This window comes from Netta rufina, assembly GCF_964035555.1.
Source record: "Netta rufina genome assembly, chromosome: 3".
In the NCBI taxonomy this organism is placed as follows: Eukaryota; Metazoa; Chordata; class Aves; order Anseriformes; family Anatidae; genus Netta; species Netta rufina.
The window spans coordinates 43205771-43233404 of record NC_140125.1 but is presented as its reverse complement, the minus strand read 5'-3'; the positions used below and the strand labels follow the sequence as shown (position 1 = coordinate 43233404).

General features: G+C 36.1%; 1 protein-coding gene across 1 annotated transcript in view; it reads left to right on the top strand.

Annotated features, from left to right (window-relative positions):
• The window catches only part of MAP3K21 (mitogen-activated protein kinase kinase kinase 21), a gene marked incomplete at both ends in the record, with an annotated part of 40274 nt that extends 12920 nt beyond the window's left edge, over window positions 1-27354 (top strand). The window contains 10 exons of the mRNA XM_084284411.1: window positions 5180-5360; window positions 10507-10655; window positions 11413-11588; window positions 16623-16863; window positions 18710-18832; window positions 21342-21458; window positions 22013-22163; window positions 23212-23306; window positions 25077-25862; window positions 26930-27354. Coding sequence (XP_084140537.1) covers window positions 5180-5360; window positions 10507-10655; window positions 11413-11588; window positions 16623-16863; window positions 18710-18832; window positions 21342-21458; window positions 22013-22163; window positions 23212-23306; window positions 25077-25862; window positions 26930-27354 — 2444 coding nt within the window. The remainder of the gene's footprint in view (window positions 1-5179; window positions 5361-10506; window positions 10656-11412; window positions 11589-16622; window positions 16864-18709; window positions 18833-21341; window positions 21459-22012; window positions 22164-23211; window positions 23307-25076; window positions 25863-26929) is intronic.
• Between the last annotated feature and the right edge of the window lie 280 nt (window positions 27355-27634).

Sequence of the window (27634 nt, the reverse complement as noted above, 5' to 3'; positions counted from 1 at the left end):
TAGTAACAAAAAAGAAAACTAACACGGTAGGAAATAACATTAAAAGAATAGCATTGAAGATCTTAGCGCTAGGTGGAAGTTTCCTAGTTATGCTGCCAACTACAAGGTCTGTCCAGACTTCCCTCAGGCTTGCTTTAAATACTGTTACTTAAACTATGTGAATTTAAAAAAATAGAAAGGGGAGAAAGTGAGCTTTTTTGGTCAAGTTGTGCTTTAAACAAAATTCTTGTGATTTAAACAAATGATTTCAATTACTCTTTAGAGTTTCAGCTCAGTACTAGAGGTAGCACTGGGGGTGTTGTCCTAGATCTGAGTTTGCATGCACCCCAGGAATCTGACTTGTCTAAATGTGCTCTTTCCCATTATTTCTTAACCACTTACAGCTAATCTTGTAGCCAGGAAGTATCTGATGGCAGTAATATTTGGTGCTTAAAAAAAAAAAAAAAAAAAAAAAGAACTGGGTCCCGTCTCCCCATTTGTGTAACCAGTTGGTTCCTCTCATGTTCTTTGTTCTTTTTTTAGCATGTAGCAGAGCCCTGCACCCAACTTTCAGTTCTCTGTTCTGTGGAACACAGCATCTATGTCCTGCCTCACACTTTGTGTTTTTGTTTTGTTTTGTTTTTTTTCTCAGAAAGATTTTCAACTCAACTCAAGCCTGAATTCTGTTCCTTTCCTGATGGATGACAGATGTATGGGAACGATAGTAGTTCTGTGGAGGTGCTGCCAGTCCAGGTTTAATTAGAGAAACACTGAGCTAGCCGGTGCTTTCTGATTCTGCAGATCCAGTTATAAAAAGTACAGAACAACTTATCTGCATAGTGCTACACCATAAAATATTTGCAGTACACCATCAGTAGAGAAAGACTCCAGCTGTAACTATGATAATGCAGAAAGCAAGCGGGACAGATTTAATGGCATTTCTATTTTAGCAACCATTAGGTTTGACAGGAAGATTGTTGAATTTTGTGACTTTTTTTGAGGAGCAAGCCAGAAGGGGTTGGTGGAAGAACAGAGGCAATATCTTGGAATCTGGTATGAATCTCTCCCCACCCCTGTAGCTTCAGTTATAAAACCAAGTTTAGTCATGAGCATGCAAGTAAGATGGGCTGGGCAGGGCACCAGGGAGAGCATGGTATTGATAAGAGCACTAGTGCTTTAGACCTGCATCTTATTTGTAGATATGGCTGATATCTGTTCTCAGCCATGGTTTAGCGTAGTGAAGAGGACAAGCTCTTCTAACTTATTTAAATTAAAGGTGTTACAGGCTCCTAATTGTTCTATTTTCTGCACCTGCCCCTGTTTAGGTTACTTTTGTTGGACATATATATTCAGTTCTAGTCATCCAGTATTTCACGTGAGGTCTTATGCCTTGTACAACTCTAATGATACTTCCCTGTTTCTCCTGAAAAAAGCCTTTTTTTTAGTACCTCTTAGAATTGCATGAGCTACTTCTGCAACTCTGTGCAACTGCTGTTTTGGTTCTCCTTCTGTTAGCTAGAATAGCCAGACCTTTCTTCTTCCTTCACCTCTGCTTTGTAGCAGAAGAGTGTGGTATCAATCACTTCTACCTTTGCGTGTTTTCCTAGCGTGATAATGTGGCCTTCCTCAGAGTGGGCACTATTTTCTGACTTTGCTGTCCATTCTTGACATGCACTTTGTATTTTTCCTCAGATTGCTAATTGGCACGTGAAGCAAACTTGCTTCTAATAAACTCAGTGATGACTTCTTTTCATCCTGGTAACTAACTTGTCTTTTGAGATCTTCCTTTATATGGCACTTGTATAGAATTCTTTGATTAGTTCTTACCCTGTCTTTATGATTAAACTTCCTAAAACGCACTTACATCTGCTCAGGTCTGCTACCTTATCCCTCTCTTAAAAACTATTTAGCAGGAAAAAAATGGGATTAGCGTGATGTGAGCTGTTTGTAATATAACTCTGCTGTGATTTTGTTCTGTTCTGTGTGCCTCAGTGTCCTTAATTATTGTCCTGAACTAGTGTTCTTGAAAGTCTATTCCAAGATGTCATTTAAGTCAAATTAACGTCTGTTGTTGAGCGAATATAGATCTTTACTGCCATCACTTTACAGAGTCATAAAAAGGATTGATAGTAGATTTACATTTTTAACGTTAGCCCTACTCTGAGTGGGGGGTTTGAGGTCCATTTCAACCTGAATTATTTAAAATTCTATGAACTACTTCCTTAGTGGTCTAGAATGAGTTATGCCTGGATTTCCAGTTTTTCTTCAGTAACATTAGATAGCTCAAGAGTATAAGTTCTTATCTGTACGGTTAAATAGAAATTTACTAGGGATGCTGTTAGAACCCTTGTGTATCCTTGCTACACTTTCAAAAACTTCTTTAATTCTTAGGACATCCACTATATCATAGCTTCCAATGTTAATACCGCTCAGCCATGTAGCAATTATATTTTTTCATTTTTCTCTCTAACTCTAAGGATTTTTTTGCATTTATCTTCAACCTAATGATTTATATTTCATGGAATTATTGAAAATAGCATGCAGTGACATCTGTGTTCCCCAGTTGTAAATAGTTCTGGGCACATGCTGTCACTTATATTCAAGCAGTGCCTGGTGTATGGCACTCAAACCTCAGGTACTGTGATGTTAATAAATTTTTTGTCTCCTTGATCTCTCTGCAGAAGGGCAAAGTCAGGACAGAAGGCGTGTTAAACTCAGAATCAAGTTGAAAACAGCATAACCAGGTGGAAAATATGCGGCCTTAAAATATTTAGTCAAACGTTTATTTCTTGCCGTAGTACATGCGATGTTTGAATAACAATCCGAGATAAAGTTTTGTTAGTTTGACTGACGCAAAGCGTTCTTATCACATCTGACTTAGTCTCCTTCTCTTAGGTTTTGAATCATTCGGAAATAGTCACGGTCTCTGGTTTTGCTTGTATAAGCCTGAACTTTACTCTTTGTGGAAGGCATCAAGTCTGAAAAACGTTAAGCTAGGGAGCGCTAAGCTGGCTGTCACCCAGCCCCGCATCGGAGGTGCACGGGAGCCTGGCAGAATAACTTGAGGGGTTTGGAGGAGTGATAAGCGGGGGCTGCGTGAGCAGGGCGAGCACAGGGCTGCCCGAGTGACTTCGGACGGTCAGACGGGTGGCTGGTGAGGGCTGTGAGGCCGCAGAAGGACAAGGGGCCGCAGGCTGCCATGTGGGAAGCAGCGCGGCTCCGCTGTGTTGCCAGGCCGCGCGCCCTGGGGCCGCTCGCCGGACCCTGCAGGAAACGGAAGCGCGGCTTGTTGAGGAACGTGGTCCCTTCCTAGGATGAAACCTGGCCGTCGGCCAGTTATTACCTGTTGCAAGACTGACTGTTTTTGGTTTCGGTCACATTGACTGACAAGGAATGTCAGGAATTCTGCTGAGCATGTTTGAAATGGAAGAGCAAACAATAGGTCTTTCATTCAAGTATAAAAGTTATAAAAACCCGTGCATGAATTTAGCTTGTTCTGGTGGTGCCGGCTTTGAGCTCGGTGTTTGTCTGTACCATTTTGGCCTTCGTTTCTTCCACTCCGCGTTAAGAAGCTTACTGAAAATGGAATGTGGGCTCTGTCTTTTTTAATCTGGATTTGACATCATTTTTTGAAATGCTCATAAGAGTGCAATTAATCTGTACCAGTAAAAACGATTTCTTGCAATTGCAAATACAGGCTCATCGGTTTTTCCTCTGTAGGGCAAGGTCATTTTTCATCTGCTTTTTCTTAATGGGTTCCCTTGAACTGTGCTTTGCACTCCATATGCTTGGAAAACACGTGCATTGCTGATTCTTCTTATTTGCAATACAACTTTTGATCTTCGGCCCAGGAGATCGTTTTAGCAGAAAATTAAAATCGAGTTACTACCGTAGATGGTGACAGAGGCACTGAATATGAAATTAAAATTGTAGTGTGTTAATAACAATTCCTTTGCACCCATTGGCTTTCTCTTTGTCAGCTCTAACACAGCAAGCCCATTCTTTTCTTTTAAGGCTCTTTTAAGAAGCTTTATGACAACTTCGCCAATGCTCTTGTGTTAAGAACAGGTCAGATGGTGAGTACACAAGCTGTATGAGGGAGCACCAGAAAGAAAGATAATTTGCCAATTCACCTTGAACAGGCGTGAAGTTACAGTGGATCTAACACAATATGGATTTGATCCAAGTCCAGGGACTTGCTGCTGGTTGTGTATTCCCAAGGCAAGCTAACCTCCCTGGTATAATTTCCCAATCTCTAGTGATTTGTGGCTTGGGGATTTCTTGAACCTGAATTCCTGTTGTTTTTTTTTTTTTTAATGTAATTGCTCTTGATGGAGTTGTCTTTTGTGAATTTGTGTAGGTGCATTTTAAATCGAAGTAAAATAATAGTATTCACACGCTATGCCAAAAATTCCAAAGTACACCTACAGTATTGTGTGAACAACTGCCGCGTGTGTTTGATTCTTATCGGCTAATTTTGTTTGATGTTGTCCACGTCTCGTGTTGAGAAGCTGTGAACAATTGTTACCTGTAGCTTGCTTCATTCCCTGCCTGTTATCAGAGACTCTTTTCTCAGCTGTTTCTTTCCCCTGCTCACAAGCACCGGTCTATCAACCGTCCCTTGTAACTGAGGGCGCGCTGCTCGGAGCACCCCCAGTTGCATCTTTCTCTGTGTATCTCAGTTTTATGATACACTTTTTGAGATGATGAACCAGGATTGAATATAGTATTAGGGACGTATTTTTAATGGTGATATACGGTTTCCTATTGTGTTGAGAAGAATTCTTAACATCCACCTTTGTTTTACTACTACTCCTGTTTTTACTACTTCAGAATCTTGTTCCAAAATGAATACCATTTTCATGGCCTGTCGTCATCTGTATGATGGTAGCATTCTGTGCTTTCTTAAACTTAAGTGCTTTGCTTTACATCTCTTTCCACTGGGTTTCATATACTAGCTTAATGTGTACTTACACAATTGCAGAAAGTGCTCATGACACCGTATTTCTCCCTTTCATTGCTCAGAGTAGGCTAGAATTATCAGTAACCTTTTTCATTTTTATGTAAAATTTCAGTAATTTCACAACATTTGTATTAAACAGTTATTTGCGAAGTGCAAGGTGTATGTGAAATTAATAACAAGACTAGATATTTTAGTTTGATTCCAATTCAACTTATCTACAAACTCGATCTTTTGCAGTTTTGTTGCTAGAGAAGATGGAACATGATGACATTTGCAATAAAACTTTGAAGATTACAGACTTTGGTCTGGCTAGAGAATGGCACAGAACAACCAAAATGAGTGCAGCAGGGACTTATGCGTGGATGGCTCCTGAAGTTATCAAGTCCTCCCTGTTCTCTAAAGGAAGTGATATTTGGAGGTAAGAAGTTTGTCTGAAGACTGTTCAGTACAAGTATGTTGATGGTTTTGGATGGATTTTTAATTTACTTTTTCTTTGGTTGTTCTAAGTTACTTTCTCATTATATGGCAAGCATAGCTGTTCTAAGAAAAATATTAATATCTCAGCCTGTACTTCATTTCATCTACCTGTATTTGTGACTTACAAATTTGGAGGAAGGAGAGGGAAAATAAGCAGGAAAAACATATTTTGGAAAGAAAGCAAGGTCTCATTTAAGAGAAGCTTTTTAAAATACCTGTTGGCTAAGATACCCAAGTAATTTATCTGGAGTATTAATATAAAATACTCTTGATATACTACCGCATGATCAGTTTGATAATGTTTGTATGTTTGCTCTGTGTCAGATGTCTGAAAAGTCTCATTGTGCATAAAGAAATGTGACCAGCCAGTTATTACCTTGTCATGTCCGATAAACAAAACTAACTGACAAACTAGAACTTTGCCAGTTAACTGAAATTAGTGCCGCTTTCTAGGAATCTAGAATGTGGTTATGCATAAAAGTAAACAGATCTGAGTTTTTATGTTCATAGGATTTTGCTTCCAGTAACTGGAGTGAAGAGAGAGTGTTTTCACAAAACTATTTTAACCTACTGTCTAATTTGGGAAGTGAGGAACTGCCTATGTTACGTTTTTGAATTTTGCATTACAGACATTATGGTGGATCATTAATAAATGATGTCTCTCAATACTGATGCTATTTTTGAGTGGTGTATCACATGTATCACAGAAAGGTGATTTAGACTTCAGTTTCAGTTTAGTTTTGTGAATGGGGAAGAGTTGTGATTGCACAACAGGCTTTAAAAGCTGCAGTGCCTCACCCTGAAAAGTCTACATTTCTTTTTAAAATGGTTTCTCTGCGAAGGATCTGTGGTAGCTATTTAGGGAAGGAGGGGAGGACTTTAATCTGTTTTCTTATGCCTTTTATGCATGCTCAGTGTTGTATAGCTCTTAAATAGAGTCCTATTTTGTGTAGATGCCTGGTATTCTACAATATGAAGTAATGTTTCTGGCATTCTCAGGATTATTCTGTATCTGCACTACTGTTTTGTGACAACCATTTGTTTTGAACTGATTTTCAGCATGTTGTTTACATCAGTCTGAGTTGATGACCAGTTGAGAAACATCATTGGCTTCATTCTTTTTTTTTCCATTCTTTCTTCCTTTTTTCTCTCTTTTTTTTTTTTTCTTTTGTGGGGTGGAGGTTGGGTGTAGGCGTTTCCCTAATCAGCTGTATTCCATGCTTAATTACAGGTCCTGTCCAGTCTTGTTGCTGTGATTTTAGGTATCTGAGGGGGTATGCTTTGGTGCAATTATTTTAAATTCTGCTGCAACATTAGTTTACATTTTTGGAACCTACAGTATTTCTCTTCTTCGCCTTCTCTCCTGCACGCCTCTCTTGTAAAAATGTAAGTATTTAGTTCAATGATGGGCTTCTAACAGGAGAGGTTTTTAAGTATAAAGGCTCTGTTGTACAGTATAGTTTAGTCCTCCTTGGCTTCTAAAGATTTCCTGCTTACTGCATCTTGATCTATTCTGTTGCTTACCTTTACTCTTTCTTCAAAAGAAAACCAAATAATGAATATTGTAAATCTTGTAATGCTCTGGTTATGGGAGTGTTTTTTATTTTAAAACACATTCAGGTTATAAATTTAAGTCTGTGTCTTTCTACGGCAGTAACACAACATATTTTAGGAAAGTTCTAAGAAGTTGCACATACTGAGTCTCCAGAAAATGTCTCTATGCCTCTTAAAAAAAGGCAGGGGAGAGGAATTCATGAGCATTTGAGCCTGCTCACCATGATTGCACTTGCATGTGGGCTCTCAGAATTAGCCAATGATGGGAATTATTATGTCAGTGTTTTCATGCATAATCTTCCAGGCAGCATTTTTTGAGGGGTCATCCTAGGTAGCAGAATGGGTGCTTTCCAAGCCCTGCTTGTGTATCCTTTTGCTTCCCAAACCAGAATTATAACTTTAAAAAAAAATTGATAATAATTTTATAATAATAATTTCTCAATTATTATTAAAATAATACATATCTTTTATGTAAGTAATATGATACACTTACATGTAAATAAAACACTCAAAAATATAAATTTGTATTGGTTTTGATGTATAGTTCCAAATTCCCAAAGAATTCTACTCCTTCACTCCCACCCCTCCATCATTTATCATGCTTTTCAGACTTGGTATGTCGGTTTGTTTTTGTGTATGTAGCCTGAAAGTGCAAATGCATTCACAGATTTCCAAGTGATGATGGTGTTCTTCAGCAGTGATTTTCACAATAACTCATGCCTCCATTGTACAAGCTCTTGACAATATGAGGAGCATTTGCTGAATAGCAGAACTAGTAGCTGCTTTTGCCTTGCGCATTCATATAATTTTCAAGGGATTTGTGTAGTAATGCTTAGGGACCTCTGCTTTAGAAGATGGGTTGTAGAGTAAAATAAACTTTGAGAACTTTACCTACTTTTTGATCAGCTTTTAAAATATGTCAAAACAGCAAGGTATTGCTGTAATGAGATATAGTAAGGCTTAAATTACATTTGACAGCAGGAGAATAAATTTTAATAATGCAAATGTTTAAAGGATATCTTATTGAAAGTGTATTAGGTTACGTGGTCTTACTGTATAATGCAAGCATATCATGCCTGCTTTTTTTTTTTTTTTTCCCCTGAAGATGTAAAAGGAGATGTTTTTTGCTCTTAAAAAAAAAAATAAATATATTTCTTAGAAGCTTTGACTGTATACATAGGGTGACTATATGCGGGCAGGTGAAATTTAATGCGTGAAGTAGCAACATCCGTAGTTGAAAGAGTTAATAAGCAGTTGTTGTCCTACATAATGATAGGATAGTACCTCCCAAAAACTCCACCACAGTAGGAATAGGACATCTGTAGGATTCCTCCCCACCTTATACTGGCTCTTGGTACTTGAGTTTAAGACTTTTCATTCATTACAAGAGGTACTTTAGGCTGTTATGGTGTTGGTCTGTTAAAATTTTACAAGGTCTTCTTTGGCACTGTTGAAAGTTACCCAGCATTAAAGGCCAAAATTGTAAATATAACTGAAGGTAATGTTGCGACACAGGTTTTTATGAAATATTATTTCTTTTTAGTTAGTTTTATTATTGTTCTGCTTAACTTTATAATTCATGCTAAAATACATATAGAATAGTCTGAACAAGGGAACTCTTTGAATTAAGAACAGTCTGTGCTTGCTGGGAGAGGCGTAAGATCGTATTTAATGCTTTGTCTAAAAACACAGGTGAGATGTAGTTAAGTAGAATTCCTTCATCATATATAAAACTTGTATGTATTGCAGAAATTCAATGTTGTCAGAAGTACCACTGTTTTAAAGCAAAATAGGACTTTTTGGTTTTATCATCCTTTGAGCATACAAGGAAGTACAAAGATTAGACTGAAAAACATTTGGGTGAAGTAATTAAGAAGCCCAAGACTTTTCTGTTTCTTTTCAATTTTTTAGGAATAGACCATATTCCTTAGCTTTTGATTAACTGTTACAAAATAATGAATGAATTCACAGTTACAAGATTTTATGATAGGCAAAACTTCTTAGATAAACAAAGCATTGGTACTTAGTTCAAATTGCTTCCTATGTAATTACCATACGTGTAAAAAATCGTAAGTTCTGTTTGTGTTTGTATTTAGATTACTGTGCTTTTTTTTATTAATTCAAGTGATGTAAGGTCTTACACAGTGCTAAATGGCTTTCTCGTTAAGACGACAGTGAAAGAAAAATTTGACTAGTGTGTATGCTTCTCCCTGTCACATCTACAATAGTTGGGGTTGTATTTCTAGTACTAAGGTTTACTTGGCTGCAAAGAAGGGGTGTTGGGTATTAAGGGGTGCATAACCCTTACCTCACCGGTGCTTTGTGCATTTCTCCTCCTGTAGGAGAGTTGGATCCAGTCCTGCAAAACTTACAGATGGTTTCTTCACACAACTGTAGAGAAGATATATATTGCAAGAGCAATACTTTGTATTCTAATTTTTCCCTTTGCCTACTCACTTTGCTATTCAAAAGCAGTAATAGGTTGTCCTTTGTATCCTTGTTCTACAGATAGTGGTTCCCTGGCAGGAAAAGAAGGAAAAAAAAAAATTGAGAAGTCTACTTCAGGCTTACATTCTACAAGGAGTAATTCCTGCTTCCACAAAAATGACTGTAAAAGTCATCAGTTTCAGTGGTATTGGAATGGGAGCTCTAGAACAACATCAGCTAGTGTCCTGTCCCAGAGTTTTGTAGAGGGTTGGGTTGTTCAACAAGCATGGGGTATACAAACCCAAAGAAGGTAAAAGCAACACCCAGCCTTTCTTCTAGAGTAGAGAGCATAGCAGAAATTCTTATGGTTAATGTTGCTGCAATAGGAATTCCTGTGATTCTTGATTTCCATACCTGATGCTAAGAAAAGATCTCTTTCCATCACCTTTCATTGCAGACAGTGGTATTTTTTCTAGTATGAAGAAATTAGTTTATGTAGCCATTTCTCAATTTTGTAGTATCTGTTGGAAAAGTTAAACAGGCCTTTATATATAATCCCTTGTCTATACATACGTATATGAATATATAGAAGTGCAAACTTCTAAATAAAGCTGTCTTCTCTCTCTCTTTTTTTTTTTTTAATGTACATCTAGGTAAATTGTGAAAGGTTTGGAAAGTTGTATGGTCTGAATGCTCTGCCAAGGCTTTCCTTCTCATTCTGTTTGGTTTTGGCAGGGAGAGGGTTGCTTGTTTTCCTGTGGTTCAGACTTTCATCGTAGGTGAGATTTACATGACACAAGCATTAATATTAAAGTGACTTCAGGTTACATTTTTGAGTAGGAGTCTTTCATGTCAATATTTTTTTTTCAGCTATGAAATGACAATGAGTAGGATGTGAGCAAGTCTTAGTTGATCCAATTTGGCTAATCACTATTAGTGGAAAGGTGTGAGATGACTGAAATAGTCAACTCTTTAAGGCGTTTACTTTTGACACGGGAAATCCTCATAAATTTCAGTACGTGGTTGGACAGGTACTTGTTTGTTCTTAAGTAAATAATGTGTCAGTATTCTGAAAATAACTGTTTTTAAAAAATTACCTTTTGTAGTTACGGAGTGTTGCTGTGGGAACTGCTTACAGGAGAAGTTCCTTACCGTGGTATTGATGGCCTTGCTGTGGCTTATGGAGTTGCTGTCAATAAGCTTACTTTGCCCATTCCATCCACCTGTCCTGAACCGTTTGCAAAACTAATGAAAGGTATCTATGCTGTTTCTTCCTGTGTATTTAAATAATTTTGGTTTGGGGGTATGTATCCTTGCCTGTAATAATCATAGGAGTTAAAATAAACACCTTATTTGATAATGTACAGCATACCAAAGTATTTTGTTCTTCTTTTCACAGCAGTCTGGTGTTACAGACAATTGAATGTGTTTCTGAGCAAGTCATAGAGTATTACGATATACCACTTAGCTTTTCAGTGGAGACAGAGTACATTTTGTCTGTTTATGACTCTATTTTTACTGATTTCTTTTTACACTCAAATTGCATAAGTTTTCATAAAATACATTATATACTACATAAATAGATAAATATGAGAAAATCTCAAGGGGAAGAACTGCAAATGGCATTTTTATCTCTTTTTTTTTTTTTTGAGTGTCAAAAATGTTTTTGAAATACTCAGGAGAGAAATAAATGTTGCTTGCTAATGGCTATTTCCTCATGTGTAATGAATTTCTTTACCTTTTGATAAGTATCACTTGTATGCAGTACTGCTAGTTTTGCTGTTCAAGATCCTAAAGATAGAGATGAAAAACAATCTGGCTATAAACAAAAACAGTTCTCTGAATACAGGTATGTAGATATAGCTTATGAACATGAAAAGAGGAAAGCCTTGCAGCTGATGGTAATGGATTATGTAACTTAAAGTACAGTAACAAATACCTCGAAGTTTCATTTAGTTCTTCAGAAAGGCCTATGAGTCATTAAGTACTGATGAGATTCTAATAAATTCTAGAATGCTGGGAGCAGGACCCTCATATCCGACCATCGTTTGCCTTGATTCTTGAACAGCTTACTGCCATTGAGGGGGCAGTTATGACGGAAATGCCTCAGGAGTCTTTCCATTCTATGCAAGATGACTGGAAACTGGAAATTCAGCAGATATTCAATGAATTGAGGACCAAGGAAAAAGTAAGTTTATATTCCTGTTGCGTGGCAGTGAAGGAAGGGTGTATGTTTATGATACAGCAATGTTGAACTTTTGAGTTGTGGTTTATCAAAATAATACTAGAAACCTGATTTAGTTGCTGAGACACACTTGAGAGGATAAGCTACATGGAAGAGAGGATTTACTCTCATTAAAACAGGTTTTTAATTTTGTTTCCTATTTTTATTGGTGGATGTACTCTTCTTAAATGCCATTAATTTGTTTCTGAACAGTATTTTAAGATAGAACTTTAACTGTCTTGTAGCAAGCTTACTTAAGAAAAAAAGGTTTGATTACTGGTTTTCTCAAATTTCAGGTAAGGTTGCTTTTCTCCTTTCTTTTGTAATAAAAACAATACAGTCTTGAATGCTGAGGCTGTTGTTACTTCAGTTGAAGTGAAATGTTAAGTTTGACAGGAAGCATGATGTGATGTGACAGGAAGTATAATATGTCATTCATTTCAGTGATTGAAGAGGCAGCATATCCCCATCTGCCTTCCCAAAGAAAACAGTTTCTAGATCTGTAAATGTAGCATGTAGGCTTTTTACCATGTTATTTTTTTCTGAATATTTGAGTGTATCACCTATCAAACAAACCAGAGTTTATTTACTCCTTACCTAATTTTTATAACCACTGCAAATTTTCATGGTTTTCTTTTTTTGTTTCGTAAATTTAATATGCTAATAACTGTGGAGAGATTTTTTTTTTTTCCATGAGGTCACTCTGTTAATAGTTCAATTTAATGTAATCTTTCTAGTTATGATTATACTTTTGAGCTATAGTAGCCAGCCTATTGGCCGGTCTGTTCCTTTTCCATTTTATTTAGAAATTAGAGCAATACCAAATACAAGAAATTACTTAGCCGTGCAAAATAATTTTATTAACAAACATTGTCTTAATTAGCTAGACTTGTATCCTACTTAAAAAGAAAAAAAAAAAGTTTTAGATCTTTTTAGATCTCGTTTTCTTATAGGAATGCTGACTGGCCTTAATTATATTGTTCTTTTATTTTCATTGTTAATGAAGCTATATATCAGCCAGTGCACTCTTTTATGTGAGATGTCAACCTGGCAGATGTATAGTTGCTTACCATCCTATTTACCTATTATCTATCCTGTTTTATTTTTCCCTCTCCTGAATCTTATTAAACATTAAGGTCACCAATCCAGAATCCTTTGGCTGTCTCTCTTCAAAAACTCTGGGGTGTAGCTTCTGAATCTATTAGTCTTCATGTTTTGCTTTTAGCAGCTGCAAGTGAGCATCTTCAGTTATTGGAATGAAAAGTTTTTCATCCTGTTACATGACTGTATCATGTGGCTTCCTTTCCAAAAAGGGAAAAGTATTTTTCTCTTCTTTTTCCTGAACAAACTTTAAATTATTGATCTTTCAGTATTGTGGTTCTTGAAATCTTCTTGCCAGATATAAGATTAGGTCCGTTTTATACTCATGAATCAGTGAATCAAGTTTCTCCTGTTTATTATCTAGATTCCTGTTACTGATCTTCTTTACATGTTTTCATATTATGGTATGTTCATGCTAAATGAGCCCTCACAATTAGTTCTGTTTGTCCTCTCCTTTAGTTACCTCAGCATGTTTCTTAATCACCATGAGGTTTATATTTTCCTTTAGACGTCTTGATAAAGATACCAGTTGGAATAGGCCAGTTGTCCTTTCCAGCCACTGTTAAAACGCTTCTAGCAGAAAGGGGTCCTTTGTTTGCAGTGTTCTTGCAGTATAATTATTGTCTGGCATGTATCATTTGTCATGAAGTAGTAATAGGCGAGGAAGAAGAGAACTGAGATTCAGGGACTTGCAGAAGAATTTTTATGAAAGACTTAGTCACTTAAACTTTGATACAATCAAAACCAAAACTTGCATCTTGCAAGTCACTGTCAGCTGTCTGTTCCCTCGTGTCTTTTCACCAAACATCATAAATGGCTTTTGTGGGCTAGCACCTCATGGTAGGCCTGATCTTATGGATCCCTTACAGTAATATAAGTATGTGTGGTTATCAGAATATGTTGATCACCACTAAGTTCATAGTGTCCTCAATAATAATCTTCTTTCTTTCCGGTCTGCATTTTCCTCTGCCCTCTGGTTTTCCCTCTTGCATTTCACTTCACAGACCTGGACATGTTTATCTGCGTGGTCCCCTCTGTCTGCAACAGGCATACGGATTGCTACAGCTGGGCTATGTGCCTCTCTAGCTGTCAGTTTTCTTCCTTTCCAGATGAGTTATAGTACCTCTACAGAGACTAAAGGCTCCTTCTTACTTGCTGTGGGGTCACCAGCCACTGCCAAAATCTGTTGTAGGGCCTAGCTCTTTTCTTCCCCTCCAGCAACTGCTCAAACAACCATGTTCTCCTTCTTACTGTGGGAGTAATTGTTATAAGAACAGGCATTCCCACTGATGTTTTTGTTTGTTTGTTTATTTTCTGTAGGCATTAGTAGATTATGAGATTTTTCTACTGAAGGAAACCTCACTGACCAAATTAAACTGAGGATTAGATAAGTTAGTGCAAAGCTTTCTGAGAAGAGTCATATTTTTTGGTGTAAAAGTGAATTACATTTAATTAAAGAGGGAAAAATATAAAATGAAATTTACTTCTCATCTGCCAAAGTAAATGCATCTCCAAAGGCATCTACCCTAATTAGGCAAACTTGTTGAAGAATTAAAGCATGTAACTTTGACTGAGACAAGGCTTTCAAAAGTTTGTGTTTATTTAATTTGGCACATTATCAGTTTTACTGACAGGTACTAGGGAGAAACTCACGTCTCTGAAGTATTTATAATAATAAAAAGAAGAAACAAAACAACAACAACCCTGTGTGGAGTCTTATTCCCTGTGCAAGAGGAACTTCTGTAGCTGCAGGAATTTCCTCAAGGGCTTGCTCTAAATGAGTGATGGTGACACCCACTCCAGGAGAAGATCACAATCTACTTTTGATGAGCATTCTTGAGCAACTTAAATATAGAACTCTTTCCTAGCTTCCTTATAATGGGTGTTTTAATTGTAGAGTGGTGTAGAAACATTGCATAACTAATTGCAGTAAGTCTATCTTTAATTAGTTTATTTGGAAAAGAGTAAATACTAAAACCCTCAATGAAGAAACACTTCCATTTTCCAGATTGTCTACCTTTTCAGTATCTTTTCCTTGTGATCTGGAGCTTTATGTAACCTGGCTTTGAGGACAAGATAGGAATTCTCAACAATATCTCCTAATGCTTCATAGCAATAAACATCTTTTCTATTTAAAATCTGAAGTACCTTTATTCTAAATTTGAAGTCCTGTGCCTTCTGCTTCCAACCCTTGTTTTAATTTGTCCAGTTTTGACTGGATGGGAGAAGGAGGAAAGTGAGAATTTGCAGTAATTTCTAAACGGTTATCAAATTCCTTTTTTTTTTTTTTTTTTTTTTTTTTTAATAAAAATAAAAAAAAATTGCTGGCATGAAGACAGGCTCCCTTGAATTCCTAAGAGACATAATTACCTTTTGCCGAGTTGTGTATGTAAAGCAGATTGGATTTAAGAGCGGGAGAAAAAAGTATATTAAAAAAAATTCTGTTGAAACAAGCTCACTTAAAATTAGCAAGCTGTATGAAATGTGTCAATCATTTAAATTAAATTTGAAAACAGTGATAAGCAATGTGTATATATTAGTTGTAAAGGAAAAAAATGTCTTTCAGAGGAACAGATACTTCTCGCTGAACCAGAGTTTAATTCGGTGCTAACCTCTTTTTGACATCTGTAGTCTTTTAGGCAAGAACAGAGTTTTGGTGTGTTTTTTTTTTTTTTTTTCCCCTTGAAAGTACCAAAGTGATACTGTTCAGAAACTACCTTATTCAAAGCAAAGTGGGAGATGAAAGAGCAGAATATTTGTCTTATGCTTTCAGTATTTGAATAAAAGCTTGGCATGAGATAAGGGTCTCTGCTAGCATATGACGTTGGTAGATACTGATGACCAGAAGTAGGCAGTCTGCTCTTAAAATAGAAGACTGTACAATGACAAATGAAGGAATTTTAAGTAGGGGGAAAAAATATTATAAATCTAGAACTTTTAGCATAATCTAATTTCTATTTTTTTTATTTTCAATTGAATTTTGATTTCAATCCAGACAGAATTTACACAATCATACATTAAAATGAAAAAATATCTCTAGTGAGAAACATATGGTATCAAGCACATTGTAGCTTCTTCTTTACTCATTGTCTCTTAAATTTCAGATACATTTATAACAAATTTTGTTAGTTGGAAATTAAGGTAGCTGTAACCCTACCATCTTAAAGTTGTTTACCCTTGAGAATATATTTATACTAAAAATTAATAAGCTTCCTCACTCTTGGGGGAAGAGGGAAGGCAAAAGAACAACTATTTTATGGGTTTAATAGTTGGAGAGCCCATGTGGTGTAATTCAGTGGTTAGTCGTTTGATGTTATACAGATACCTGCTGGATTTTAATTAAGAAACAGCTGTCTTCTGTCTATGACTTGGTTTATCCTATTACACTAATTTTCATTCATTATAATACTGATTGCTTTTCCAGATAGAAAAGTTTTACCTAATACATGGCTGAAAAACAGGAAAGGTTAGGAAAATGAAGATAAATGCATTCACTTGTGTCTTTGTCAGGTCATTCTTTTTTGTTTAGTGTATAGAAGCAACCCACGTGCAATGAGAGAGTCTCTGACGTGATGCAGTTAGAGCACTCTTTCTGCTAGGCTGTAAGCTGATAATCCTTGGTTGGTTATGTTGTTCCCATTGCAAGTGCTTACCTAGCTTAAGTAAAGTGACTCAAGTTAAATACTTGAAAGGAAATCTGTATAATGCTTGTTTGTGTCCCGATGCAGAATCTTGGCTTATGCAGAATGGAGGACTGTCAGGTCATATGTGCATGTGAAATATCTATAGTGCATCATGAAAACAGATAAGAAAGTACAACCTTCCTACACTTGGCATATCATTTAATACAGCCTTCACATTGTTACTTAGTTTCACTTGTGTAAATCTTATTTTCAGGAGCTTCGATCACGAGAAGAGGAGTTGACGAGGGCAGCTCTTCAGCAAAAATCTCAAGAAGAACTACTTAAGCGCCGTGAGCAACAGTTAGCAGAACGTGAGATTGATGTACTGGAGCGTGAACTGAATATCATGATATTCCAGTTAAATCAAGAGAAACCCAATGTAAAGAAGAGGAAGGGCAAATTCAAAAGAAGCCGGTTAAAACTTAAAGATGGGCACAGAATTAGTTTGCCTTCAGGTTTGCAGTGTTTTTTTTTTCCTAGTTCACGGTATATATTAAGTTAAATATGCAGCCTTCAATTCCATGGTTAAATTTTTCAGTATTGGAGGCTATTTTAATTAATTTCTGTGCTCTTCTATCCTAGTAGTGCAAAGGATACGTAAGAATTTTTTTCTTAAAAATACCACTTTCACATGCTGTATTTTGTGGAGTAGTCCTTAATTTCAATTAGAAGTATCTTTCACCCGATTCAGCTAGAAATCCTTTGAATCCAGAGGGAAAGCAAATCAGGAGAGAAAGTCAAAAGATTTGAGGCTAATCTGACGTTCAGATTTTCCTGTCATTGTGTTGATAGCAAAATACCTTTTTATCACATCACAGAACTTTGTAAAATGATCACATATTACTGTTTGCCTTGAACTTGCAAATACCTAGTGGAAAAACAGCAGTTCGTTGAGACAAGAAGCGTAAGGAGGTCCAAATCTGTTGAAATACCACCTTTGCAAAGGTGGTAGGTCACACTGTTCTAGTGTCAGGGACTGTTCTTTTCACCTTATTAATGCTGCCACACGATGGCAATAGAGAAACTCAAGTTTATGCCTGTGATTGGCAAGTCTTCACGAGTGGTATTAGTATCCTGGTGTCAGTGAGCTGCGTTCCTTTCAGTCATTTCTAGGTCTGTCAGTTTATTGCTAACGAAGTGAGTAACTAATTCCATGTTGTCACAGTAGGGTCCGAATCATACACCTGGAAGGTGGAGAGAGACGTGCATGAATATTTAGAGCAGTTTCAGCTCTAGTGAATATGCTTATTTTACCTATTTTAACAATTATAATAAAAACAATAACAAAAAAATCACACTACAGCCTCCTAGAAAAGCATGTCAACTTCTTCAAAACTTGTTTCAAAACTTGCTTTAGGCTGGATCACAAGCTCAAACTAAACGTTTGCTCTTCTCTCCTCTCCCCCCCCCGGCTTTGCTCATTATTTAATTTGAAAAAAGTGAGAATATGAATAGTTTTTCCAGAACACCACTTAGTTCTTTGTTGTCAAGAATCATTCAGATGACCTTGTACTTAAGACAGGTCTGTTATAACAATAGCACACAATCTAATTGTATTGTTGATGGGAATTAGAGAAGAACATATGGTCAAACTTGATTTCATAATGTTTTTCCTGCTTTCCAATATTTATTTTGGTAGAAATATTTCAAATTCTGTATTTTGGTGTTTTGTTTGTCTGATGTGTTGTTGATGGATGTGACGTCTTTGCTAATGCTACCTTTTTGTTGTAAATGAATTACATGTTAAAAAGAAAAAAAATGTTTCATTGCTGTGAAGAGTGCCCATCCTCTGTCTATATAATTCAAGCATACAGTGTATTTAATATCAGTATTAGCACAGTCAGTCATCTTTGCCTAATGATCATCTCGGAATTATCTGAATCTAAACTTTGAAATGTTCATTGAATATGGATTGATTTGAGATGAAATACTGGGGTATGTCTGTTTAGCTTTTCTTTCCCTCTGTGACAACCAAAAAGATTGAATGATGGCTTGTCATCTGGATATGTATCAGTTTGGGTCTGGTTAGATGTAGCTACTTTTTTTTTTTTTTTTTTTATTACTGCAAAGCTATCACATAGTCTGTGAAGGTGTGAAATCCTACCTGATTAACTTTGACTCAAGATCTAAATCGTTACATTAAGGGTCAGAGTTTGTCAGCATTTTTAGTATGAACATCTCTTGTGCAGTCAAGTCTAATTCACTATATTCTTTAATTGGTTTAAGTAGTACAATGGTATAATCTCCTGAAGAGTCTTTACTTAGAACATTAACACTTTTTTTTTAAATTCTCTCTAATAGATTTCCAGCACAAAATAACAGTGCAGGCATCCCCTAATCTGGATAAGAGGAGGAGTTTAAACAGTAACAGTTCCAGTCCATCAAGTAGCCCCACAATAATTCCTCGTCTTCGAGCTATACAATGTAAGTCTCCAATATTTCCGTTTGTTCACTCTGTCAATAAAGAATGTTTGTTTTATATACTCATTGAAACACTGGTGGTAAGATCAGATTTCAGACAGGTTTCTGATTTGCAGGTCACTTAACTTGTTCTAACTTTTGCAAGTTGTTGTTTGGTGAAAGGGATAATCTTGCTAAAATGCTTACTAACTTTCAATAATTCAAAATTATCATGACTACTTTGACTCATTATCTTAATAACTTCAGTAACTCATTTGTAAACTGATGTGAATAAAACAGTAAGGAATCAAAATTGGTAATAGCAAAAGGGAAAACATCATGTTCAGAACCCATGTAAGATAGAAAACAAGTTTTTATTAGTTTTATTAGAGTTGCAAAGTTAAATCAGTTGTGGACTGTCAAAAAAAGTTCAGTGAACGTGGCAGTCTTGTAAGGTGGAAAGGCCAAAGAATCAACCAGTAACTTACCTTGCTCAGGAGAAAAGAAGCAAGCTGTAAGCAAATACAAAACAGAATAAAATAAAGAAGGAATCTTACATTATTCCCTGTATACTGATGCCAGAAGGGAATCTGTTTAAGCTAATGTAGTGGAGTTATGAATTTGGAAGCAAACTTGCCATATTGTTATAGTAAAGCCAACACTTATATTTGGGAATGCCAAATTCCCAAATAATTCTGGGAATGTAGAGATAGGTTGCTTTTATACTTTTTAATCTGTTGTGTGAAGTAGATTGTTTGATTATCCATATTTGAAATGGAATATTACATGAAAGGAAAAACCTTCCAAGTTTCTCCGTAAAACCAGTGGAACACAATTCAGTTGATTGCTTATGGACAGTGGCTGTCTGGCATTGCCGGAGTAGTTTCCTCTGAAGGAAATTATTTGAGAATCTGGGCTGTAACAGAGACAATCAAGGAGGAGGAAAAATCAAAATTTCCTTTTTATTTGAAACCAACCTGAAACGTTGTTTAAAACTTGGGTAGAAACCACATCTCTCTTCTTGCTTTATGCAGTCTTTCTCATTAATTATTGTCTAAAGGTAAAATAGTGTCTTTTCTGACAATAGTAACTCACTCCAGTATTTGCTGAGCTGTAACTCAGCGTTTTCTGGCCAAAGACTATTACTACCCATATATTGTGAGTAATAGAAAGGTGGACAAACCCCATCTTGCTTTTCTTAAAGAAAATTTGAGATTGAAGGAAAGTGAATTTTTTTTTTTTTTTTTCAAGAAGTTAGCTGACAAGTAACTGTGTTTATAATGGTTCCTCCCACCTCTTCAAAGTGTTATGGCTGTGGTGGTTTTCCGTGCTTTTTTGTAGATTTTTGTTTTTGTTTTCTTATCTTTCTGCAGCAAGAAAAAAGGTTTTCTGTTATGAAATATCATAATTATATATAAACAAGAATGTCTTGTTTTATCTTTGGTTCTCCTTGCTCTGTATGGAAGTTGGAAATGAAGCTAGTTTCAGGTATTGGCACAAAACTCAAGGGTTTTTTGTTTGTTTTTAATTCATAGCCTGTGCGTAGCAGTGCCAGTGTAAATCCTAACATGTGTGCTATGTGCCACTGGAGATCTTTTTCTTTGAGCAGGCATTGGTGTTTGTAGGTCTAAAACATATGGGACAACATAAAGGCTCTCCTTTAAAAGAAGCACTCTTCTACTTTTGAATGTGAATCCCTAGGCTTTACCTAAAAGCTTATCAGATCTTTCAGGAGTATCTAGGTGAAACAATTTAGCTTCCACACCCATCTGCACCTGTGCAAAATAAATTTTCTTTCCCACAATAATGTTTTATCTTGATTTCACTTCAAAGTGTCTTTGTTTCAAGAAGACTTACTCAAATACAGGTGATTTGAACAGGCATTTCTAACAATTGGTTGCTTGATTGCTTTGCTTTGTCATCAGTGATTCTAACTTCCAAATCTAAATGCTTTTTATTTTAAAATAAAAATCTAGTCGATTGTAAATCTTGTCATAAAACCTAATTCAGCTACTTCTGAAAGCTGTTTGAATGGGGAATGAGAACCTGGAAGATATACATTGCATAGGCCCCAGAATTACAGTTGAAGTATGGGAGCTGAAAGAAGGCAAGTAGTCTGTTGTACTACACAAGAAGTTGTGCTGGTGAAAAGGTGTACAGTGAGGGAGGAGAATACTCTGCAGTGGTGCAGGAGTGGCAGAAGACCTGGCGTGTAAATGACTACCTTGTTAATTATGCTGTTATAACAAGCTAAGTTGTTTTTCTCTTATGTCTCCATCATAGCTGTAAGTATGCTACATTGATAGAAGTTTACTTCTCCAATTGGCTGCATACAAAAACGTACTTTCTTGGGACTGGTTCTAGAAAGAGGACCCTGTAAACCTTACAGTAAAAACCCTCTATCAAAAGATGCTTAGTGCCTTTTTAGACCCAGACTTTATGACCAAAGCTAAAAATATAAGAAGGGAAACAGATCCCTGTCTGAAATCAGCTTGACTAAGATTTCTACTACATTCTCTTAATTTTTCCTCAGTGATTCCCAAAACAGATACACACACAACTAATGGCCGAAGAAACAGTGTATATGTGTACCAGCAAGATGTAGATATCACAAGTGAATATGAACTTCCCAGTGGGGTTATGAAAAAAGGCAAGATTTCATTATGTTTCAAAGGTGCTGGTTCTGTTAAATTTCACAGCTGACCGGAAGTGAAAGACTAAGCATTTAACGAAGAAGTGACACTTTAAAAATATGATCTGTTTGGATTTAATGAGAAAGAAAACATCAATCTTTCTCACATTGGAATATCCTGTTTCACTTGATAACAGTTGTTTCACAGCGTATATTTTCTTCATTGGAATTTAAGTGCTCAGTCTAATTCACTTGTCTGAATTACCTAAATATAAGGCTCTCAGTTAAAGGAAGCATGGAAAATATGATCATCTTGTGGCTTTGTCTTTAATTTGGGTGTCTTCTGAGCTCATAAATTACTTTTCTTGCTTGCTCATCTTTTTGCTTCGCTGCAGCTTGCGTGGTGGTTTTTTTAAAAGAAGAAAGTCTCAGATTTTGTTTACTCCTGTATTATTGTGTCAGAATGATATTGCAGTAAAGAGTTCTGTCAAAATATTTTTTATAAAACTACTTGTTTTTGTTGTTTTTTTTGTAGAGTCTAGTTTTATTGTATTTTTTAATCCAATCTCTAGTAACTTCAGATGAAAGTAACAGAACCTGGGGAAGGAGCACAACTTATCACCAAGAAGAGTTTGAAGATGTGAAGAGAAATTTTAAAAAGAAAGGTTGTACATGGGGACCAAGTTCAGTTCAAACAAAGGATCGTGCAGATTGTAAGGACAAGTATGTCTACTACATTTTGTTTGATAATACTAAGTGTCCTTGGAAACTGAATCACTAATGTAGGTAGTGAGCAAGTTCTGCTCTCTATAGTTGTAGCTAAAACTCAGTCCTACCTATTTTTTAATTTAGGAACTACATGAGTGATGAGTAGCTCTCCCAAGCAGATTTGAGGATAAAAGGTTTACTTGTCTTAATGTTTTTGTGGCTCTTATGTATAACCCTTTATCTGCAGTTTTTGAGACTTAGAAGATACTGGGATGCTGAACTACTAATGCATACAAGGCATTTATGGCTTCTCTGTCTTTCTCGCCCTTCCTCAGACTGGCTTGAGGAACTGCAAGCATAGCACCCAGTGGGCTCCTCCAGTACAATTAAGTAAGAGTGACTTTGTGCACATGAGGCACAGTGCACACAAGCATTCACACTGACAAATACAGAGTGAAAGAGTTCTAAAAATCAGTTGAACGTGTTTACTTAATTTTCTCTCATTGCTGAAAACAGGAGGTTAGCTGTTTTCTAATGAGAGAGATCCCTTTGCTTCTAGCATGTATAATTACTTAAATGCATCTTTTTTGTGGAGTCATATGCTCATTTACCTGGTTGCTAACCTGGTTAGTTCCAGACCGTCTATTGAAACTGGCTTTATGATATTTTTGTTTCTTTGAAAATCATTATGTATAATAAATTTCTGATATTTGTGTCAGTTTGAGACAGTGAACATGTCCCAGTTTTCACCAGCTTTTTTTCTTCGTTAGGTAGCCAAGGCCTATTTTTCATTATTTTTCTTTTTAGGCTATTATGTGCTGAAATTTTCATGTTAGAATAAATTCCTGATCCTAAGTCATATGACTATGCTACTATGCTATTTATTACTTTTTTCCTTTTTTTTTTTTTTTTTTTTTTTTTTTAACTTCAGGAAGCTTTACTGTTTTCAAGTTGTGTACTACATGTTTGTAGTTTAAAGAGAGATATTGTAGCACTTTTCTGTCAAAGTGTATATATAAGCATGATATCTTCTGTAATATCAAAATAACTATCGTTATTTCAGAATAAGACCCCTTTCAGATGGCAGCAACCCTTGGTCAACCCTTGTAATGAAAAATCAGAAGGGTGTTCCTTTAGCTTCACTATTCGTGGACCAAGGTAAGAGCTATTTCTGAAAAAGTGGAAGTTGCCATATGATGGCGTGAAGACTGTCTTCAGTGGTATAAAGCCATTGTTCAAGTTCCTCAAGAATTATGCAGATTATTAAGAGTTGTCATGCTACAGATACTATTCCTGTGCAAATAAATAAACAACAAAAAAGAAACCCATCTATAACAACACTAAATGGTATAATATTTACCTTTCCATCATTAGCAGCCAACAAATAGATACAGGTTTATGAGATCTGCCATATCACACAGATTTTTTTTTTCCAAGATTTTGAGTCAGTAGGCTGATTTGTGTGTTAGGTATGTGCACTGCTTTGTAGCTTTTTTTGTAAAGAAATACCTAAAGCAATAACTGTCTTGACATGTAAATAATCATTAATGATTTTTTTGTTGTTGTTGGGGGCCTCTGCATAGGCAGGGAACAAATGCAGTAAATTAAAAACTGTAAGCCCTAATATATTTCCAGATATTTGTTAACTTTTTTTTTTTTCTAATGCTGGTTATTCTCTAAATTTTCATGAAAAATTATGTGGATTTTAAATCTCAGTCATTGAGGCAACGTATTGGGATTTACAGGAAATCACAAAGGAAAATCAGGGACATAATAGCATTTAATATAAGCAAAATGTTGCTTTTTATGTCCGTTCCTATAGTGTGCTATACCTATACAATATTCATAATCATTTTCATATTTGCACATATAATCTATACTACAGGTTCTCTTAACTGAGAAAATTAAGTTTCCACTATCGTGGGGGAGAAAAACCCAATAAACTGATATAACTTGGTGTCCCCAGCAGCTGGTAGATTTGCACCAGCTGGAAGTGGAAATGGCAAGCTGCTTAGACACTGCTTTTCTCCCTAGGAAAAAGGCATTTTCATCTTCCTGTATACTGGTAGGGGTATAAAACACAGCATTGCAAATAGCAATTTTAAAATTTTACTTACTTTAAAATTTTACTTTACTTTAAAATTTTAAAATTTTAGCTTACTGTTAAATCCCTACACACAGAGAAGGTTGTACAAGTTGACATATTTGCATTTCAAATGTGTCCGTGTTTATTCTCTACTGTTCAGTAGTTTACAGTGAAATAACACATGCAAGTCAATTGCACCTTTCTTTTTATTTGTCATTAGATGTGAAATGTCAAATTTGCTCTTCAGATCACCATGACCTAATGAATTAATTGGAAAAATTCAGTGGATTTTGTAACACAGCTCAATTGAAAATGTTGTAAAGAAACGGTTGCAGATCTCATCTGTCAGTTTGTGTATATTAAATCACTTTACTGTAATATATACGCAGGAATACTTGAAAAGCACTACCAAAGCTGTGCAAACACAGTATCTGCTTTTCAACTGTGTTGTAACTTTTGGAAGATATATTTTGCCTTTCTAAAAACAAAACTGTCTTTCGATTCTAGAAAACACAATTTCTTCACAATTAGCTTATGTACTCAGGAAGATTGGTTGCAAGTTTCTTCTACTAGGGTTTGCTTTTGAGTTGCTAAAAGTACGACATTATAGTGAAATGGTTCTTCTGCTATTTTAAAGACTATCCAGAGAACTTGAAAAGGTTAGGCTAAGGGTGTGTTTCTGAATGTTACAATGTGAGTCTCTGAACTTCTGACCACATCTAAAGGGCGCATACGGTGTATCTCAAGATTAATACTTACAAGTAATAGAAAATCCTAGTGTACATATGCAGGCATGCATAGCAGCTGAACTGTATTCTTAAAGTATATTGTAATGTTTTTAGGTGTATGTACAGATAAGAGACATCTTCCTGAAGGTTTGGACAGTAAAAGACCAAAGCCAATTAAGTTGCCAAATCAGGCCTATATTAATCTACCTCTTTGGAAGGATGATCAAGTAGAGAACACAGCAGAGCACGAGAGCTTTGAAGAAGGAACCTCTGCTAGTTCTACAAATAGTACTCCTCAAATGACACCTACAAACAGTCTGAGCAGAACGACGCAGAAAAAGAAGACTGATTCGGTGCTTTATGGGTGTGCAGTCCTCCTTGCATCTGTTGCCCTGGGCTTGGATATTAGAGAGTTGAACAAATCGCAGGGTCCAGATGAGCTCTTGCCTAAAGATGAGAAGAAGAAACGCGATGGACTATTTCAGCGTGCTTCAAAATTTCGCAGGAGTGCCAGCCCTACAAGACTGCAGTCCAAGAAAGAGGAAACAAGTATTCCATCCTTAAATCCAGCTGTAAATACTGTGAATCTTCTCTCTATGCCCTCCATTTCCACAAAATGCCTACTTCAGTCTGACAGTGAAGATGCATTTATAAGCAATGTGCTTGGTGATTGCAATCCACGGAGTTCTAATGATGACTTTTCATCTGAAACTTACGAAAGTAAGAGAGAACAGAGAATACAGCTGGCTCCTAACACAGTTTCTACACGATTAAAAAATCGGCCTTTCAATCTGTGTCTGCAACAAGAATCTGAAAATGCGCCAAATGATTCCTCAACAAAGTTACGTGTGTTGGGTCACAGACGAACCTTATCAGATGGGAACAATTTTCAGACCACAGGTGGGTAATTGAGAATTTCAAATGTGGGGAATTGTTAAGTATAGAAACAGAAAACATACGGAAACTAACCGTTCAGTAATGAGTCACTAGATCTTTATTACACTGTCAAGTGTTAGCTCACCAATCATAACTGTATGTGGGTAAGTGCTCAGTGTCTGAACCCTGCGTTAAGCCTTGGAATAGGATCCTATTACATTGTTGGTATTGTGAAGGTTTCACTGGAAAAGATGCTTTGTTTTTCTCAAGTATTGCAAAAATAGGTTTCACTAGTCTTTTTATGTCAGTGGTAACCCGTTCTTTGTGAAATGTACAATGATGGTGTTATTTCACAATGGTGAAAAAAACTGAAGTTACGTTGTGAGCTGCATGCATTATGTGGTTTGGGGACTTCATGAGACTGAGAAACATACTTGTTTCACAGTCTGTGTAAGTGAGGGAATTCTCGTTTTAACACTGCACATTTTTAACTTCAAGAAAAGCAAATCTGATGAGTTCTGAGTTGCTTGTTTGACCCAGGAATTCTATTACATACTTCACAAATCCTTAAGATGTTAATGCAAATAGAAGCGGGGAAAAAAAGTCTTTATATTTGCTTACTATGTCAATGGATATGTTCATGATTAATGACTTTTTGAAAATAACAGAAGTTCTGAATTTCAGTAGTCATATTCTATAGTGGCTTAAGTGTAATATTCTTTATGGTACTCTATGTGTATGTAATTATTCGTAATAAGTTGACAAATCTGGGGGGCTGTATTCCACTATTAATTAGTGGAATCCAATTAGTGGATGTTTAATACTTTCTCTTTCTTTTGTAACAGTGAAATAAATATAAATTGGTATGACCTGTAGCAGAAAGTATAGATGGAAGTGTTAATTGAGTAACGCTATCTTTTCAAGAGATTCACCACAAATGTATATGAGACTCTTAATCTTTTTTTGATGGGGGGGGAAAAAACACAATAATGCTTATGGTAACCCAGTTTTACAAATGTCAAAGAAATCAAGGAGACACACGGTTTACATTCTTTCTTTTGTTTGTGTGTTTGGCCTTTCCGTTCCACTAGCTAATGGATTTACTTCAACCAATGACGTCTCCAAGTTGCCCATTCTGTCAGTTACTGGAACTCTACATTCCCCGTCTCTTCAACAAAGAAGCAATCACAGTGGTATTTCAATAGAAAAACAAAGAGCTATCAATATTATACCAAGGCCTCGACCTTCTTCTGTAAGAAGTAAAATTGATTCATGGCAGATTATTCCACGTGTTAATAAACCGAACTCTAAAGACCCTGAATGTTCAGAAGGCAATACAGATCCAGATGTTAACTTCTTGCCAGATACTGAGGAAAGAACTAACTGCCACATGCCTTCATTACTTGATATTGATGTGGAAGGTCAAAACAGAGACTGTACTGTACCTTTATGTAGAATGAAGAGCAAAACTTGCCGGCCATCTATATATGAACTGGAAAGAGAGTTTCTGTCTTAAGTGCCTTTTTAAAATGTTTGCTTTTTAAAGGAGAACAAATATAAAATTCTTGTCCGTCTAATGCTTTGTGCTGCTGTTTTCTGATGTACTGTGACAAGTAGTACCAAAATTATTAAAATGGGCAGCTAATTAAGAAACTATAATAGGTGCCTTTTTCACATATTTCTTGGAATCCCAACTAGTAATTCTACAAGCACAGTGCTGCAAAATAGTTTTCTAGATGAAGTTGCTGAGCATATTTTGAACGATTAAAATAATGTATCCACCTCCTTTTGCAGTG